Source organism: Brassica napus, chromosome C4, assembly GCF_020379485.1.
Source record: "Brassica napus cultivar Da-Ae chromosome C4, Da-Ae, whole genome shotgun sequence".
Lineage (NCBI taxonomy): Eukaryota > Viridiplantae > Streptophyta > Magnoliopsida > Brassicales > Brassicaceae > Brassica > Brassica napus.
The window spans coordinates 62,676,234-62,688,784 of NC_063447.1; the positions used below are offsets into that span (position 1 = coordinate 62,676,234).

Here is a 12,551-nt window from a genome sequence, read left to right on the forward strand (position 1 = left end):
TTTATTATTATAGTATAAACTACAAACTACAAACTACAAACTAACAACCATTTCTCAGGTCCTCAACTTATATTCTTTCTCTCTGGTCATTTCTAAGGGATTCATACACAAAGATATATATTAAAACAAAGCTTCAAGCCGATGAAAAACAATCCGACATGATCTAAAGATCATCTGCAAACTACTACAATCCTTTCTTATACCAACTGAGCTAAGGTCGGTTGCTTAATATTTGCTTTTCTTCAGGTTATTTCATTTCTTTTCTGCTTTTGGTATTTTAGATCAGAACAATTTTGATGGTTTCTTTATATTTCTTTTTAAAACGTTGGAACGAGAGAGCCTAAAATCGTTATTCTTCTATTTACCCTTGTATTAAGAAAAATATATAATGAGTGTTGAAGTATGAAGATGTCTAGGTCTGCTAGAGAACGTCACAAGTTACAACTACATCACTTTCATATTTGTTATTTTCAGAGTTTTTCATATATTCATTAAATTCTCCAGTCATAAAATTGTGTAGTATTGTAAAGAACATGGTGAAAAGAGGGATAAAGAGAGTGAAGCCAGGGTTATCCATATGTTCACGTTTAAGGCGTGACTAGTGAATTAGTTTATGATACATTATTAATTATAAGTTTAGTTGATGTTAAACGGCCGTGAAAATAACGGAGACTCGACTTATATTATTTAATTTATTATTTTTCTCTGAAATATGAAATCCTCGAATCATAATATAGGAAACCAAATTTGTTTCAAATCTGAATGAAGTAGTTATCTTAGGTCACCATTACCCCTACCTCTTAAGTGGGTTCTTAAGACATGACTCCACCATTTTTTTAAAACCAGGTTCCTTTTCCTTTTCTGCAAGAGGCGATTTTAGTTGAGTTTTTATACTGTTCGCGGATTCCACTGATACGTGGCGATCCGCGATTGGTTCGTTTTTAATTTTTTTTTTTTTTTAAATGAGACCAAAAAAAATCTAAAAACCCTAGCGTTAATCATGGTCTTAGGTTGTTTATAATAATACTAACAATATATAAAAACTTTGGGTTTCTGCTCCGTATGGTTAGGTGGATCGGACCGGTGACAAATAAGTGCCATTAATTTACTTTGTATATAATAATATAACTAACGTACGGAATACGCAAGCAGATTAATTCATGAAACTTTAATCCACAAATGCAAAACTATATGATATATTCCCTCATTTTCTTATTTTCCTCATTTTGTAACCAAGTTACTCTTTCAGTGATTCTCTTACTACATTTAACATTTAGTTCCTAAAATTTTGTACCATTCATCAATTCTGGCAGTGTTATACTATATCTCAATATTAACACTGTCTTATTTCATTTGTTTTACATAAAGAAAAATTAGATTTAGAGCTTCTCTTGAAAGAACGGAAAACAAAAGAAAGAATGAAGTCTTTCGCGGCGAAGGTGGAAGATGGAGTGAGAGGGGAAAACGGGAAGCCGTCGGTAGGTCCGGTATACCGGAATCTTTTGTCGGAAAAAGGTTTTCCTCCAATAGATTCTGATATCACCACTGCTTGGGACATTTTCAGGTATATTATTATTAACAAATCTGTTATCATCTTTTGTATGTAACTATTGTTGATAAATCTCTTTTGGGTTTTATTAGTAAATCAGTCAAGAAATTCCCTGACAACAAGATGCTTGGATGGCGTCGAATCGTCGATGAGAAGGTGATCTTTTAAAGTCTTCTAACTAAAAAGATAAAAAGTTATGTGTAAATATTTGTTTTATAAGTGTATTTGTACGGGGTCGGTTAGGTTGGACCGTATATGTGGAAAACTTACAAGGAAGCATACGATGAAGTTCTGCAGATTGGCTCTGCATTACGTGCTATTGGAGCTGAGCCTGTAAACATTTTTACACACCTCTTTCTAAAAACCATCTCATTATTCTTAGTGTTCTTGGAGATTAGTATATATATTGAAATAAATTGGTGCATGCATATATGTAGGGGTGTCGAGTGGGGATCTATGGAGTTAATTGTCCTCAGTGGATCATAACAATGGAGGTTCATCTCTTTTGATAAAAGAAATTCTCTTATTTTTATATATTAAAGTTTCTTACAAAATTTATACGAATTTTGTGGATATATTTAGGCATGTGCGGCTCACACTCTAATCTGTGTACCTCTATATGATACCTTGGGTAGGTTAAATTTTACAGTATTTTATTGTAGTGTTGCGGCTCAGTGTTATTGACACAAGAGTCAAACAAAAAAATATTGTTCTGTAGGTTCTGGAGCAGTGGATTATATCGTTGATCAGGCGGAAATCGATTTTGTATTCGTCCAAGAGACCAAGATTAAAGGGGTTAAGATCTTTGAAAATTACTTTCAATAATCATACATTTAATATACTACGTACGTGAATAATAAATTTTGTATGTTACTGATATTTAGCTTCTTGAGCCAGACTGCAAATGTGCTAGACGGCTAAAAGCCATAGTTTCCTTCACTAATGTGAGCGAAGAGCATAACCTCAAGGGTTCAGAAGTTGGAGTCAAAACATACTCTTGGCTCGATTTTCTCCAAATGGTTCGTCTCTCGTTTTATTTTCTAAAATAATAGTTATGTAACTTTACGATAGTACAATACTACAATCTATATGAAATGGTCGGACCATTCTTTGAGGTATTTAATAACAGGCACTTGTTGAACTAACTTACGGCATTTGATTTTTCGTGCATGTGCACAGTAATAAATGAATTAAGTCCCACACACACATATGCATTGATGACTGATGATAAAATATCTTTTTGTTGACTGATTGAGCAGGGATGTGGGAAACCGGAAGAGACTACCCCGCCTAAGCCGTTTAATATATGCACCATAATGTATACCAGCGGCACGAGTGGTGACCCTAAAGGTGTGGTTTTGACTCATGAAGCTGTGGCCACTTACATTGTTGGCATGGATCTTTTCATGGACCAGTTCGAAGACAAGGTAAACTATGAATCGTCTTTAACAAAACACCAAAAATATATCGGTGTTTAAATTAATCCAAAGAACAAAAACAAAACTTCTTGAATGTTAAAACAATACTATTAGACTAACACCATTACATTTATAACTATATTATCTTGTGTTTCTGCTTAAATCCTCTGTTTTCTTTGGGTGGGTCAAATACAAGCAGATGACACATGAAGATGTGTATCTCTCTTTCTTGCCGCTGGCTCATATTCTTGACCGTATGAATGAAGAATACTTCTTTCGCAAAGGGGCCTCCGTTGGCTATTACCATGGAGTATGTTAAATCTCTTAAAGAAGCACAAACATTCATCAACTTGTGGAACAAGATAGATAAAGGAATCACTAAGAGACTTGAATATATACATGTTGATGTGTTTTGCGTAGGATTTGAATGTGCTACGCGATGACATTCAAGAATTGAAACCAACTTATCTAGCTGGAGTTCCAAGAGTGTTTGAGAGAATCCACGAGGGTATTCAAAAGGCTCTTCAGGAACTTAACCCGAGAAGGAGATTTATCTTCAATGCTCTCTACAAGCAGTAAGCAACTTCATCGTTAAATGCTCTATTTTCTTCTTACTTCTATGTTCTCTAATGATGTAACATTGCAAAACAAAATGATGGATGATGCAGCAAGCTTGCATGGTTAAATCGTGGATATTCTCATAGCAAAGCTTCACCCATGGCTGATTTCATAGCCTTCCGAAAGGTTTAAACCAGTTAAAAATAATCGTTTTCTTCTTTGTATATTGAGAGTTTTGTTTTGTTTTTGGTCATTACATAAACTGACTTTTCGCGGTTTTTTTTTATTTATGTTAAAGATTAGAGACAAACTGGGAGGTCGAATCCGGTTGCTAGTATCTGGAGGAGCACCTTTGAGCACAGAGATTGAGGAGTTCCTGAGAGTTACTTGCTGTTGCTTTGTCGTCCAAGGCTACGGTATATATATATACTCATTCTACGGTTTCTTCTCTATGTTTTGTGTTTGTCAAGGAAAGCCAATGGTGATGTGATTGTTTTGAATAGGTCTGACGGAGACGCTTGGAGGAACAGCTATGGGCTTCCCGGACGAGATGTGTATGCTAGGGACAGTCGGTATTCCGGCGGTTTACAACGAGATACGGCTTGAGGAAGTGGCTGAAATGGGCTACGACCCACTTGGGGAAAATCCGGCAGGCGAGATCTGTATAAGAGGAAAATGTTTGTTTTCTGGTTATTACAAGAACCCTAAACTTACTCAAGAAGTCATGAAAGACGGATGGTTCCATACAGGTGACTGACTGAATTAAAAAAAAATTCTATTGTTCTGATTCTGGTCTCTAAATTGTTCTTGACGTGGGTCATGTTGGTCTTTTTTACAGGAGATATTGGTGAGATTCAATCAAATGGAGTACTTAAGATAATTGATCGTAAGAAGAATTTGATCAAACTCTCTCAAGGGGAGTACGTTGCTCTTGAGAACCTGGAAAACATCTATGGTCAAAACTCTCTTGTCCAAGATGTATATTTCTCAGCTCTGAATCATGATTTCTTGCAGGGCAAGCAAGCCGTTTAGGTTTCTCCTCAAATTTCATCAAATTTTATGCTTGTGTTTCTCAGATATGGGTTTATGGAGACAGCTTCAAATCGATGCTTGTTGCGGTGATTGTTCCAAACCAAGAAACCATAAAACGTTGGGCTAAAGAACTTGGTTTTACTAAACCATTCGAAGAACTATGTTCTCTCTCGGAGTTGCAAGAGCACATCATTTCAGAACTGAAGTCCACGGCAGAGAAGAACAAGGTTTGTTTAAACTGGTTTGATTTAATCTATATCAAATTTCTTCAGTTAAAGTTACTCACAGAAACTAATCGTGGATTTGAAAAATATATATATATATAGCTAAGAAAGTTTGAGTACATCAAAGCAGTGACGGTGGAGACAAAACCTTTCGATGTAGCGAGAGACTTAGTGACTGCAACGCTCAAGAACCGGAGGAACAACCTGCTCAAGTATTATCAGGTTTCAAATTTTCTTTGTTTCACTTTTTTTCTAGATCAGTTTTTTCTTAAATTTTTTACTTATTTATAGACTAGTAGATATAAATGTGTGCTCCGTTCAGTCCTCTAACGTTTCATTATACAGGTACAAGTCGACGAGATGTACAGAAAATTGGCGTCAAAGAAAATCTGAAAGTGTTGCGATGATGTGTGTGCTACTATTGATAATTATGTTATATATAAAGCCAATAATTGATAGACATGAGCCTTATGCTTTCTGTAATGAAGATAAAGATGAGGAAACTCCTATCTTCGTTTGATACAGTTTAGTACGTCATGCATGTGAGTCATAACAAGGATAGTTGATGAAGCAACTTATTCATAAAAGTCTCTGGTAGTAAACACTTGATTCTCTTTGTTGAGGAACCAGTGGGTCTCTCTAAGTTTGTCTTTTGGTCATATACTTTTTAAACTATCAAGAGTTTATGTACTTTTGCTTTCGGTTGCAAACGTGGCCTTGTTTGGGACAATGATTATCTACCTTCTGTTTGGGATTATCATCACTCACCGTAAAGGTCAATACAGACATACTAAATCCAATGGCGTTGCCATGCACTCACTAGACAAAAAGTAGTATAACCTCATCAGTTTGTTTCTTTTCTTCTTCTTTTTTTCCTTCCTTGTTCTGTTCAATTGAACATTTTCATATACACACACGCATGGCTGCAAAATAGCATAAAGAAAAAAGTTAATATGCATGGTAATCTGCTTTTTACTTTTTGTTCATTTCTTAATTTGTGGGATTTGTTCTTCTTTTTACCCTTTTCCAACAAGTCTATGCACTTAGGGGAATACACAATCTTTGATGGATCGCTGCTATGTTTCACAACCATTAAAAAGACTTGCCACTATCGCTGCTATGTTTTTCTTTTCCTCAAATATATTTTATATAGACTATGATCGGTAATATATAAAATTAGTATGCAATTCAAAAGTTGTAGCGAATCATATTTACCAAAATACTGCCATTCATGTTTTTCTTGTTAGATTGCGATTCAAGTTAACTGCTACCAACCAATGTTTAATAGTATTTTAGTTTTGCAGTAAACTAAAATTTTCTTGCCTAGTTATGCATGGTTGCATCGCTGAAAAAAAACATCAGTAGGTGACATTACCTTAGGACTTTTAGATCTACATCTGCCTCATGAAAACGAAGTGATCCGTTTCTTTAAAACAATTATACAAACAAAACCTTAATTTATACATATTACAATACTACATAGAGACTATAACTACTCTTCCTTCAACATATGACACGGGACAACATCCTGAAGAAGTCCATTATCTCTAACCAAACCTCGACTCTTCTTCACACGTTCATCATCACCATACCCATGTGTGTGGCTGTTAACGTACTGTCCGACTCCTCCAAAACAAGACAAGACTTCTTGTTGTTGGTGGTAACGGACAAGCTGTTGGAACTGAGGAGATATTAGTGTTGAGCTCTCCATTGGAAACCCAAAGTTACCACCAAGATTTGAAGCAACTCCTGACGATCCGAAGAAGCCTCCACCGGGGACTGGACGAGACATGAGTGGACTAATGTGTGTGTGTTGACCTTCGTAGGTCGTAACCACAGTGCTTGGATCTCTGAATGATCTCTCTACTCTCTTCTTCACGTTACATGAAGCTGTTGTGCAACGGTAGTAACTCCTACAAAACAAAACACCATCATATATTATATATACAAAAGTTAGCTTCATAAACTTAGGGTTTAACAATATTCTCATTGTTTACCTAGGAAAAGGACTGTTTTTGACTGCTTTCTGACCATATTTTCTCCAGCGATAACCATCTTCGAGATGATCAACCTCACTCTTTGTCATGAAGGCTACTCTTGGCTCTCTCTGTCTCTTCAGGCTATTATTCTTTGGTTTCACCCTGTTCATACACAATAAAACATATATTTTAAAATGCTTTACGTAATGAAACCATTTTCTCTCTAACTCTATTTCTCGAACTTATTAATTTTCCGCCCATTATAAAGAAAAGTATATTCACTTTCAATGAGACAAAAATGAGACTCTTACTGTTTATTAGTATCACTCTTCTTATGTCCCTCTTCTTCTTCTTGGTCTTCTCTTTTAGCTTTCTCTTCGTTTGCATCCTCGCTTGACGCCGAAGAAAACGAGGACGAGTTAGGTGTCGCCGGTGAATTTATCAGAAAATGATCCGAACAAAAAGATTCCACCCTTGACGTCACTGACTTATCTGCAGTCGCGTCGCCGTTTGACGGTGGAGCTTGAAAGATAGTTGAATCAGCAGAAGGCAGTTTAACAAACGGTTGCGTTTGCGGTTGGAGCGTTTCAAGAAGGAAGGAATGAGGTGAAGCAGCAGCAATGCCCTGAAGCTGATGATGTTGCTGAGAACCTAATAACTCAAATGAATCCCTCTCCGCCGCCATCAAATCTCCAAACTCCCAAACGCTTAGAGACGATGGGTGATAAAAACTAGTAAACTCCATTGCTTTCTTTCCAAGTTTCCAAGAAAGTAAATAAAAGTTGTAAACACGTACGGTTAACTTAAAACAGAGTAGTCGCGCCAGAACAGAGATGGACAAGAAAAAAATATAAACCAATAAAGAAGAGAGGTGATGAGAAAGAAGAGAGGAGAGAGGACTAATTATTGTGCAGGAGTTGATGATGTTTGTCATTGTGTTTGTTTAAATGGGGAGAGCTGGGTTTGATGCTCACCGGCAGTAGCAGGTCGTTATTCAACACGAAAGTTACAGTAACCGGTCACCGGCCAAGTTTTTTCAAAATTGTAGCTATTGGTCAACGCGTTAGTCAGTGAAAACACACAGTGAAAGTTTTAATACGTCCGGTTTTGACTGGTTCAATAGTTAACCGGTTTTAAGGCGCTAGTGTGAACGAGAACGAAAATAAATAAAAGGCGTTGGTGTTTGTTTTGGCTGCATGGGAATATTAATGTGAACATAAAACTTGTCTTTTTCTTTAAAACAAAAAAAATCCTTTTAAAGTTCTTTAAATAGCTTAAAGATATATCATAGACATATCTCACCGATAAGATGTGTTCCTTTCTCGAGCCAAGATACATTTGTGGACGGTGAGACTGTTGTCCGTGAATATTGATTTCAGTCACAATTATATAAGCAGTGATGTAACGCGAGGATTAAGATGTCTATGTACAAATCAAATTTCATAGTACTGCCTCGGTGTAATTGTAGATGATGGTGGATATGTAAATAATAAGGTCGTTTATTACATCAATTTACAAAAAAAAAAACATTTTGTGATTCACTATGACTTTTGAAGAATGAATAATAATAGAGAAGAAACTCCTCTCCTCATCCCTTTTCTCTTTCATCAAAACCAGAAGAAGAAGAAAAATTCCATAGCCATCGATCTCCCTCCGTAGTTGGCCGTGCTTCTCACCGTCGCTACGTGAGGGAGGATCTGCTCCTCCTCTTTAGTTTGAGCTAAATCTTGTTTAATTTCGTCTTGTGTTTTTTAAGTTTTTTTGTGAATCGGATCAGTGATTCGATTGTTTAAGTTTCCGGTGACGCGTCTTTTTCCTCGGTGGTCGTCCGGCTCTATCTCTGGGAAGCGATGGCTCTTTCAGCATCGGTTTTGCCAGCTTTTGTCTCCGGGAGGGGATGGCTTCTCTAGCATCTCGATCGCCGGCTTTGTGTCTCCGGGAAGGGATGGCTTCTCTAGCATCTCGATCGCCGGTTTTGTGTCTTCGGGAAGGGATGGCTTCTCTAGCATCTCGATCGCCGGCTTTTTCTCAGGTAGATCTACCACCCAGAGCGCTTCAGTTGTTCTTCTTGCCTCTCTTTCTAAGTCTCAGAGGACTTTCTCCTCCACTCGGTTGTATGTGGCGTTTGAAAGTATCTTGAATGATTATGAACGATTGTAGGCGGTTGTTAGCTTTGTCGGTCTCGTAGATCCTTCAGTGTGTTTGGTTCATTGGCTCGAGCTTTGAGTATAATGTTCAGGTGGAACAGAGAGTATCTGGTTAGTCTATGCCGTCGACGTTGATCCGTAGAATCGTCGTGATAGCTCTGGAGGTTTCGATTACGACACAGGTTACTGTCCCGTGTTGGTAATGAGTTTTTTTGTGGGCTTTAGGGCCAAGTTTGGCTTTGCAAGTGATCGGTTTGTCTTTGTGCTTTTTATTTATGGTTGTTGTAGTCTCGGACTTGGTTTTTATTTGGGCTTTCGACCCATTAATAAAATTCTAGACGAGAAAAAAAAAAGAATGAATAATAATAATAAAATGGTGGACAATAAGAAAATTCGTATCATATAAATGGAAAAAGGCCGAATTTAATGGACCGCGTGTTCACATCTTCTTTTTGTCCGTTGGAATGTGATTGATTATATGTAAAAAAACTGATAAAAGCCTGCAGCGCAGCTAATATATTCTTCTTGTACAACTTTTTTTTTTTTTTTGCCATCTATTATTTATTAAAGGGTCTACGCCCAAAAACACACGTACAAAGCCCAAAAACACATAAGACCCAACTAACAGAACCCGATTGGGTCATAAGCCTAAGCAAACAACCCGGACTGCGTCACACAAGTCGACGCCCATAAACCCGTTAGACTCGATCCAGATATCCCGAGATTCTCCACTCGTGCCACGTGCCGAAGTATTAGCTTGAAACTAACACGTGTTGAAATCCTCGCCAATGAGGCAACACGTGTTGCTCAATACCCCACGCATTCACCGCTTCGATGAAGAACACCGCCGGAACCTTGGCTTCGTTTTCGCCAGAAGCCACCGGAATAGGATCCTCACCGCACACAACCACATCTATCGAAACACAACCACATCTATCGCTTCAAGGAAGAGATCGTCGTCAATCGATCCAATCACCTATGATTTCCAGTGATGAAGAAGGAGAGACAATCACAGAGATGAAGTAGAAGAAGCGAAGATTCAACTGGATCCAGGAAAAAACCCCGTATGTGCCGCCATCAACACCTGAGAAAGATGAGATGCGGAGTCAGAAGCCGAATGCTCATCACCAAAATGAAAGGGAGAGCACCGGAAGCAGAAGCCGGACGACCATCGAAGGGGCAGATGCGACGCCGGAGTCAAGACCGGTCGGTGATACCGAAACCGGAGAACCACCGGAACACCACCGGTGGGAACAAGAGATTCATCTCTTCACTTTTTCCCTGTGAAAAATCTTAGAGAGGGAACAGAGAAAAAGGAGAGAGAACCTTCTATATTCTTCTTCTTGTACAACTTCGTATATATGGTGGAATTAATGCTATAAAACAACAAAGATAAAAAGGGATTCAGTCTTAAGAAAATTATCCAAATAACGCTCAAAACGTGTAGAACTATAATATAACGTCACTACCTCACTATGTATATTGTATATTTTCCATCTTGCGAAACAGTATCTACTGAATATATGTAGACAAAAATTTATGTAAACAAAAACATATGAAGCTTATTTATTTTATTTTTTTTTGAAAAGAATATGAAGCTTATTTTAAGGTAGATGAACACGTATACGGCGTTCCTGCCTTAAAAATTTCGAAATAAATTAAAGAACTTCTCAAGGTAGGTAGAGAGACTGTAGAGTCCTGAATTTATTTTAAACTTCAATTTTTGTTATAACCCAAGGTATCTGGATACACACTTATTTGCGTTTTCTCATCACGTTAGTAAGTTTGATTTTAATACATTAGTAGCACCAATTATTGATGTACTTGTGTATATATACAAAATGGCTACTTAATAATTATTTTAATTATAAAAATTGGTGGGTCCAAAGCAAATCCGGAATATATATATATTTTTTAAATCCGGAATATAATAAAACTTAAGGGCCCAGATTTATATAACTCCTGCATGCTTCATGAATTTTTTTTATGTTTATAACCAGCGGTGATCCCTATGACAGAAAAAGATAAAGGTAAAAGAAAAGTCATGATTTGAATTTCTCTTTTTGTTTCTTTACCTATTTTCCAAACAGAATTTGCTTTATCCTTTCTAAATTTTTACCTAGGTTTTGTAAATTTATATCAAGAATGAAGTTACTTGTTTTTTGTTCAATGGGAAAAAGAAGAAGAAGACTTAGTCGTGCCTCTGGATAGCGGTTTTGTGTATATTGTGTCTGCCCCTACAAAGATTTATCAGAGTTTGTGTTTAGGATTTTAATTTTTTTCCTCTCTGTTTTTTGTCATTTTCTGTAATTCTGTCAAAAACAAAAAATCTTGGTAATAATAATCTTTACATTTTTACCAAAAAAAAATAGTGGTTTTGTGTATGTTGTGTTTGCCCCTGCAAAGATTTGTTAGAGTTTGTGTTTAGGATTTTAATTTTTTTTTCTCTCTATTTTTTTGTCATTTTCAGTAATTCTGGCAAAAACAAAAAATTTTGGTAATAATAATCTTTACATTTTTATTAAAAAAAAAAGTAAAGAAGACGAAGAAGCATGCACGTGTGGTGTACCATGGGGGAAGAATGAGTAGTGACTCACTCCCGTATAATTTGCTTGCAAACCTAGCTCTTCTTTTGCAGGCTTCCATGATTTTGTTTTCCCCTTTGTCAGGGCATCTCTAACAATAATACACCAAATTTGATGTTTTGGTGTCATAATATTTTTGTCATCTCTAACAATTACACTAAATTTTACATTAAATGTAATATTATATATTATTTGATGTTTTCAATTTTTAAAAATTTATATTTTTTATTATTTATAATTGATAAATAATTATTTAGTCACATTTCGTTTTATATTTTTTATTATTTATATTATATTATATTTGTTTTTTAGTATAAATTTTATTTTCTACAATCGTGGGTCATGTAGTTCTCTTGTCTCTATCCGATGCATGTAGCTTATAGGCTTATAGCCTTATAGTATCAGTTTTACCTACCTATATATTGAACTAACCTACAACATTTGTTAGTTGTGTTTTCGCATTAATCTTATACAGTGTCCATTTATTTTGTATGAGTATGAAGTTTGAGTAGATATTTGTTAATGGGAACGTTTTAGAAAAGAAGAAAAGGGTTTCAATCAAGATTGGTAAAACGCGGGGCTCGGTGTTAGCTTTGGGTTGCGCACATTGATGTTGGCGTATGTTACTCCTGCGATTGCAAATATTACACGTATCCCGTTTGTCGGCTCGTCTGTCCTACGATTCCACCTGGGACCTGCCAGAAATCCAGTGGCCCATTTTTATCCTTCATCCGCATACAAATTTTAGATGGACGTGAAATAAAAGGTCCAAAGGTGCAATTTAAATAACGATATTATATATAAACAGAATGATAGAAAAGGTCGATTAGCATCACCGAACGATGAAGATAAATTTATTTATTTATTTTTACAGAAAGGTTGCTTCTTGGATACGTCTAGGATCTCTAAAGCGTCGTAGATAGATATAATAGGAGAAATAAGGGGAATTAAAGTTTTTAAAAGAGCTACTACATTCAAAGTAGATACATAATTTGATAATTATCATTATAATTGTTATATATATTAAATTTTACTCCGGTCACGAGTCACTAGTCACTA

At 36.3% G+C, this 12,551-nt stretch overlaps 2 protein-coding genes across 3 annotated transcripts; one reads left to right on the forward strand and one right to left on the reverse strand.

Annotated features, from left to right (window-relative positions):
- Positions 1-15: 15 nt before the first annotated feature.
- Positions 16-5,538, forward strand: LOC106451405 (long chain acyl-CoA synthetase 1). 2 transcript variants are annotated; one of them, XM_013893366.3, is made up of 18 exons: positions 16-216; positions 1,369-1,564; positions 1,642-1,705; positions 1,793-1,882; positions 1,987-2,043; positions 2,132-2,180; positions 2,268-2,344; positions 2,434-2,568; positions 2,809-2,976; positions 3,167-3,277; positions 3,388-3,542; positions 3,636-3,711; positions 3,824-3,941; positions 4,029-4,274; positions 4,364-4,503; positions 4,602-4,784; positions 4,884-5,003; positions 5,127-5,538. In XM_013893366.3, exons 2-18 carry the CDS (start codon positions 1,419-1,421, stop codon positions 5,172-5,174), a joined length of 1,983 nt encoding a protein of 660 aa, XP_013748820.1. In that variant the 5' UTR covers positions 16-216; positions 1,369-1,418; the 3' UTR covers positions 5,175-5,538. The 2 variants fall into 2 exon arrangements, with proteins under 2 accessions (XP_013748820.1, XP_022550149.1); XM_022694428.2 differs by having other exon boundaries at positions 31-246.
- Positions 5,539-6,127: 589 nt separating this feature from the next.
- Positions 6,128-8,200, reverse strand: LOC106451313 (WRKY transcription factor 23-like). The gene is made up of 3 exons (XM_013893262.3): positions 7,072-8,200; positions 6,779-6,922; positions 6,128-6,694 (listed from the first exon to the last, which is right to left on the reverse strand). Exons 1-3 carry the CDS (start codon positions 7,692-7,694, stop codon positions 6,274-6,276), a joined length of 1,188 nt encoding a protein of 395 aa, XP_013748716.3. The 5' UTR covers positions 7,695-8,200; the 3' UTR covers positions 6,128-6,273.
- Positions 8,201-12,551: the final 4,351 nt, after the last annotated feature.